This window comes from Oncorhynchus keta, unplaced genomic scaffold, assembly GCF_023373465.1.
Source record: "Oncorhynchus keta strain PuntledgeMale-10-30-2019 unplaced genomic scaffold, Oket_V2 Un_contig_5849_pilon_pilon, whole genome shotgun sequence".
Classification (NCBI taxonomy): Eukaryota; Metazoa; Chordata; class Actinopteri; order Salmoniformes; family Salmonidae; genus Oncorhynchus; species Oncorhynchus keta.
Window position 1 is genome coordinate 1 of NW_026288541.1, and position 6,954 is coordinate 6,954.

The window sequence follows — 6,954 nt, forward strand, 5'->3', positions numbered from 1 at the left end:
CTCTCTCTCTCTCTCTATCTCTCACTCTATCCTTCTCTCTCTCTACTGTCATCAGAGTACGATCCATGTCAGGTAGGAAGAGGAGGAACTCTCTCTCCTTCTACTCTCATCCTTCTCTCTCTCCTCTCTCTTCTCTCTACTGTCATCAGAGTACGATCCATGTCAGGTAGGAAGAGGAGGAACTCTCTCTGTCTCTCACTCTCATCCTTCTCTCTCTGTCATCAGAGTACGATCCATGTCAGGTAGGAAGAGGAGGAACTCTATCCTTCTCTCTATCCTTCTCTCTCTCTACTGTCATCAGAGTTAACGATCCATGTCAGGTAGGAAGAGAGGAGTGAACTCTCTCTTCTTCTCACACTCTCTATCCTTCTCTCTATCCTTCTCTCTCTACTGTCATCAGAGTACGATCCATGTCAGGTAGGAAGAGGAGGAGTCTCTGTCTCTCACTCTCTATATCCTTCTCTCTCTATCCTTCTCTCTCTCTACTGTCATCAGAGTAACGATCCATGTCAGGTAGGAAGAGGAGGAACTCTCTCGCTCTCTCACACTCTCTATCCTTCTCTCTCTATCCTCTCTCTCTACTGTCATCAGAGTACAATCCATGTAAGGTAGGAAGAGGAGGAACTCTCTCTGTCTCTCACTCTATCCTTCTCTCTCTACTGTCATCAGAGTACGATCCATACATTTACATACATTTAAGTCATTTAGCAGACGCTCTTATCCAGAGCGACTTACAAATTGGTGCATTCACCTTATGACATCCAGTGGAACAGCCACTTTACAATAGTGCATCTAAATCTTTAAGGGGTGAGAAGGATTACTTATCCTATCCTAGGTATTCCTTAAAGAGGTGGGGTTTCAGGTGTCTCCGGAAGGTGGTGATTGACTCCGCTGTCCTGGCGTCGTGAGGGAGTTTGTTCCACCATTGGGGGCCAGAGCAGCGAACAGTTTTGACTGGGCTGAGCGGGAACTGTACTTCCTCAGTGGTAGGGAGGCGAGCAGGCCAGAGGTGGATGAACGCAGTGCCCTTGTTTGGGTGTAGGGCCTGATCAGAGCCTGGAGGTACTGAGGTGCCGTTCCCTCACAGCTCCGTAGGCAAGCACCATGGTCTTGTAGCGGATGCGAGCTTCAACTGGAAGCCAGTGGAGAGAGCGGAGGAGCGGGTGACGTGAGAGAACTTGGGAAGGTTGAACACCAGATGGGCTGCGGCGTTCTGGATGAGTTGTAGGGTTTAATGGCACAGGCAGGGAGCCCAGCCAACAGCGAGTTGCAGTAATCAAGACGGAGATGACAAGTGCCTGGATTAGGACCTGCGCGCTTCCTGTGTGAGGCAGGGTCGACTCTGCGGATGTTGTAGAGCATGAACCTACAGGAACGGGACACCGCCTGATGTTAGTTGAGAACGACAGGGTGTTGTCCAGGATCACGCCAAGGTTCTTAGCGCTCTGGGAGGAGGACACAATGGAGTTGTCAACCGTGATGGCGAGATCATGGAACGGGCAGTCCTTCCTGGGAGGAAGAGGAGCTCCGTCTTGCTGAGGTTCAGCTTGAGGTGGTGATCCGTCATCCACACTGATATGTCTGCCAGACATGCAGAGATGCGATTCGCCACCTGGTCAGAAGGGGGAAAGGAGAAGATTAATTGTGTGTCGTCTGCATAGCAATGATAGAGAGACCATGTGAGGTTATGACAGAGCCAAGTGACTTGGTGTATAGCGAGAATAAGAGAGGGCCTAGAACAGAGCCCTGGGGGACACCAGTGGTGAGAGCGTGGTGAGGAGACAGATTCTCGCCACGCCACCTGGTAGGAGCGACCTGTCAGGTAGGACGCAATCCAAGCGTGGGCCGCGCCGGAGATGCCCAACTCGGAGAGGGTGGAGAGGAGGATCTGATGGTTCACAGTATCGAAGGCAGCCGATAGGTCTAGAAGGATGAGAGCAGAGGAGAGAGAGTTAGCTTTAGCAGTGCGGAGCGCTCCGTGATACAGAGAAGAGCAGTCTCAGTTGAATGACTAGTCTTGAAACCTGACTGATTTGGATCAAGAAGGTCATTCTGAGAGAGATAGCGTAGAGCTGGCCAAGGACGGCACGCTCAAGAGTTTTGGAGAGAAAAGAGAGAAGGGATACTGGTCTGTAGTTGCTGACATCGGAGGGATCGAGTGTAGGTTTTTTCAGAAGGGGTGCAACTCTCGCTCTCTTGAAGACGGAAGGGACGTAGCCAGCGGTCAGGGATGAGTTGATGAGCGAGGTGAGGTAAGGGAGAAGGTCTCCGGAAATGGTCTGGAGAAGAGAGGAGGGGGATAGGGTCAAGCGGGCAGGTTGTTGGGCGGCCGGCCGTCACAAGACGCAAGATTTCATCTGGAGAGAGAGGGGAGAAAGAGGTCAGAGCATAGGGTAGGGCAGTGAGCAGAACCAGCGGTGTCGTTTGACTTAGCAAACGAGGATCGGATGTCGCCGACCTTCTTTTCAAAATGGTTGACGAAGTCATCTGCAGAGAGGGAGGAGGGGGGGGGATTCAGGAGGGAGGAGAAGGTGGCAAAGAGCTTCCTAGGTTAGAGGCAGATGCTTGGAATTTAGAATGGTAGAAAGTGGCTTTAGCAGCAGAGACAGAGGAGGAAAAATGTAGAGAGGAGGGAGTGAAAGGATGCCAGGTCCGCAGGGAGGCGAAGTTTTCCCTCCATTTCCGCCGGCTGCCCGGAGCCCTGTTCTGTGAGCCTCGCAATGAGTCGTCGAGCCACGGAGCGGGAGGGGAGGACCGAGCCGGCCTGGAGGATAGGGGACATAGAGAGTCAAAGGATGCAGAAAGGGAGGAGAGGAGGGTTGAGGAGGCAGAATCAGGAGATAGGTTGGAGAAAGTTTGAGCAGAGGGAAGAGATGATAGGATGGAAGAGGAGAGAGTAGCGGGGAGAGAGAGCGAAGGTTGGGACGGCGCGATACCATCCGAGTAGGGGCAGTGTGGGAAGTGTTGGATGAGAGCGAGAGGGAAAAGGATACAAGGTAGTGGTCGGAGACTTGGAGGGAGTTGCAATGAGGTTAGTGGAAGAACAGCATCTAGTAAAGATGAGGTCGGCGTATTGCCTGCCTTGTGAGTAGGGGGAAGGTGAGAGGGTGAGGTCAAAAGAGGAGAGGAGTGGGAAAGAAGGAGGCAGAGAGGAATGAGTCAAAGGTAGACGGGGGAGGTTAAAGTCGCCCAGAACTGTGAGAGGTGAGTCATCCTCAGGAAAGGAGCTTATCAAGGCATCAAGCCATTGATTCTCCGAGGGAACCTGAGGGCGATAAATGATAAGGATGTTGCTTGAAAGGGCTGGTAACTGTGACAGCATGGAATTCAAAGGAGGCGATAGACAGATGGGTAAGGGGAGAAAGAGAGAAAGACCACTTGGGAGAGATGAGGATCCCGGTGCCACCACCCCGCTGACCAGAAGCTCGGGGTGCGAGAACACGTGGGCGGACGAGGAGAGAGCAGTAGGAGAAGCAGTGTTATCTGTGGTGATCCATGTTTCCGTCAGTGCCAAGAAGTCAAGGGACTGGAGGGAGGCATAGGCTGAGATGAACTCTGCCTTGTTGGCCGCAGATCGGCAGTTCCAGAGGCTACCGGAGACCTGAACTCCACGTGGGTCGTACGCGCTGGGACCACCAGATTAGGTGGCCGCGGCCACGCGGTGTGGAGCGTTTGTATGGTCTGTGCAGAGGAGAGAACAGGGATAGACAGACACATAGTTGACAGGCTACAGAAGAGGCTACGCTAATGCAAGGAGATTGAATGACAAGTGGACTACACGTCTCGAATGTTCAGAAAGTTAAGCTTACGTAGCAAGAATCTTATTGACTAAATGATTAAATGATACAGTACTGCTGAAGTAGGCTAGCTGGCAGTAGCTGTTTATTGACACTACACTAATCAAGTCGTTCCGTTGAGTGTAATAGTTTCTGCAGTGCTGCTATTCGGGCCAGCTGGCTAGCCAGTGTTGTTGTTTACGTTACGTTGCGTTAAAGAACGACAATAGCTGGCTAGCTAACCTAGGAAATCGCTCTAGACTACACAATTATCTTGAAACACAGACGCTATGTAGCTAGCTATGTAGCTAGCTACGATCAAACAAATCAAACCGTTGTACTGTAATGAAATGAAATGAAAATGTGATACTACCTGACCGGGTTGTTGAATTCGAATCAGTAGACGTGTAGACGTTGGCTAGCTGTTAGCTGTTAGCTGTTGGCTAGCTAGCAGAGTCTCCTACGTTAAGGACGACAAATAGCTGGCTAGCGAACCCTCAGTGAATTAAGATAATCACTCCAAGACTACACACTCTAAACTACACACAATTATCTTGGAAACAAAGACAGCTATGTAGCTAGCTAACACTAAACTAATCAAGCTCAGGAGCAGTTGAGTGAATAGCACTGCAAAAGTGATGCCATCTGCGTGTGGCTTGATTACGTTGCTAGTTTCTACGAATAGCAGTGAAGGCTACGTTAGGGCTGACGAAATACGATAATTATGCAATTATCTCTGATACAAGGACGGCTATGTAGCTAGCTAAGAAGAAATTGCTAAGATTAGACAAATCAACCGTTGTACTATAATGAAATGTAATGGTAAAAAGTTATACAACCTGCGGAGCGAAGTGCGAATGCGACCGCTCGCTCCAACCAGAGTAGAGATCTTAGACTTGTGTGCGGCTGCTCGGCCATGGAAAACCATTTCATGAAGCTCCCAACGAACAGTTCTTGTGCTGAGTTTGCTTCAGAGGCAGTTTGGAACTCAGAAATGAGTGTTGCATCTGAGGACAGCACTCGGCGGTCCCGTTCTTTAAGCTTGTGTGGCCTACCACTTCGCTGAGCCGTTAGTTGCTCCTAGACGTTTTCACTTCACAATAACCGCACTTACAGTTGACCTGGGCAGCTCTACAGGGCAGAAATTTGACTGAACTGACTCGTTGGAAAGGTGGCATCCTATGTTGGTGCCACGTAAGTCACTAAGCTTTTCAGTAAGGCCATTCTACTGCCAATGTTTGTCTATGGAGATTGCATGGCTGTGTGAGGAATAATGTTCTGGGGCAACGGGTGTGGCTGAAATAGCTGAATCCACTAATCTGAAGGGGTGTCTCTATCTCTCCTTCGTTCCATGTAAGGTAGGGATGGTGATATGTCACTAATTCCTCCTTCTCCCCCCCTCAGGTGGCCATGCCCTCCGTGCAGGTCCAGCCCAGAGCCTCAGCCCCCTGGTCTCACCCTCTGAGGGGGGAGAGCTGTGTGGTGTCCCCCTCTCTCCCCCCTCCTCCTCCTCCGGCCCCTGTCTGGATGGCCTGGAGCCCCCCTCTCCTTCCCCCTGTGCCCCCCCTAAGGACCCCCTCAAAGACAAGCCCAGCCTGGCAGAGTTCCTGCCCGTTCTGACCCAGGGATGGGCCGAGATCTTCATACGCAGACCCTCAGGTAAACACGCACACACACATACACACACACACACACACACACACACACACACCCACACACACACCTGTTGAATAACTTCCTCTTCATCTGTTTACACATGGAAGATAGACCATTTAAAATTATTTTCTCTTCTCTTTCTCTTCCTCCTCTGACCTGACTAATTCAAATCACATCAAATGTATTTATAAAGCCCTTCTTACATCAGCTGGTAGAAGCACGGCGGCTAGGAAAAACTCCCTAGAAAGGCCAAAACCGAGGAAGAAACCTAGAGAGGAACCAGGCTATGTGGGGTGGCCAGTCCTCTTCTGGCTGTGCCGGGTGGAGATTATAACAGAACATGGCCAAGATGTTCAAATGTTCATAAATGACCAGCATGGTCGAATAATAGTAATCACAGTGGTTTGTCGAGGGTGCAAGGTCAGCACGGCCAGGTGGACTGGGGACAGCAAGGAGTCGCCAGGCCAGGTAGTCCTGACGCATGGTCCTAAGGCTCAGGTCCTCTGAGAGAAAGAAAGAAAATTAAATTCACAGGACACCGGATAGGACAGAATACTCAGATATAACAGACTAGACCCTAGCCCCCAACACATAAACTACTGCAGCATAAATACTGGAGGCTGAGACAGGAGGGTCAGAAGGGAGACACACTGTGGCCCCATCCAATGATAACCCGGACAGGGCCAAACAGGAAAGGATATAACCCCACCCACTTTGCCAAAGCACAGCCCCCACCACTAGAGGATATCTTCAACTACAACTTTCCATCTAGAGACAAGGCTTTGAGTATAGCCCACAAAGATCTCCATACAGCACAACCCAAGTGAACCCAACTGAACAGGAAGATCACATCGGTGACTCAATCCCACTCAAGTGACACACACCCCTTTGGATTAGTGGATTTCATTCCTAAAGTCTAATTCATTGGAAGTGGGGGTGCTAAGCTGACATATGGAATGGTTTTATGATGTCATACTGTGGATCATTTAGCTATTTGGACCCTATTTATGGCAATTAGACCGATTTTCACTTAAACTGACTGATTTTGATGGTGATTTTGTGATGTGACTTAGATTGACCCCCGGGGCGTCAGTGGACTCCAGGTGGGTAATTGACTTCTCTCCAGTCCAGGTAACACCAGCTGGTTGATGTGTCTGGAGAACCCTCCCAGTCCCTTCTCCTCTGAGCTGGGTAACATGCCTCTCCAGGAGCTGTCCTCTGTCCTCATGGCCATGGAGGGGTCAAGGAGCCCCCCACTCAGACTGCCAGCGCCCCGCCAGCACACAGCCACCCCTGCCCCGACTCCCGTAGCCCTAACCCCTGGACCCATCCAAGGGGCAAGCCTGGACTCATTCAGCGCTCTAACACAGAGTGAGGAGGGAGAAGAGAGAGGGGAGGGGTAGTAGTGGTGTGTTGGATATTATAAGTATGTGCTGATGGGAGGGGTCAGTGTGTTGGTGGGAGGGGTCAGTGTGTGTTGATGGGAGGGGACAGTGTGTGTTGATGGGAGGGGACAGTGTGT

The 6,954-nt window shown here is 50.8% G+C and overlaps 1 protein-coding gene across 1 annotated transcript; it reads left to right on the forward strand.

The window, feature by feature from the left end:
* Positions 1 to 400: 400 nt before the first annotated feature.
* On the forward strand, positions 401 to 6,803 carry LOC127925556 (tuberin-like; the record flags this gene model as incomplete). The annotated part of the gene is made up of 3 exons (XM_052510498.1): positions 401 to 417; positions 5,181 to 5,435; positions 6,564 to 6,803. Coding segments are annotated over exons 1-3 (502 nt in total), but the record flags the coding sequence as incomplete, so codon positions are not given.
* Positions 6,804 to 6,954: the final 151 nt, after the last annotated feature.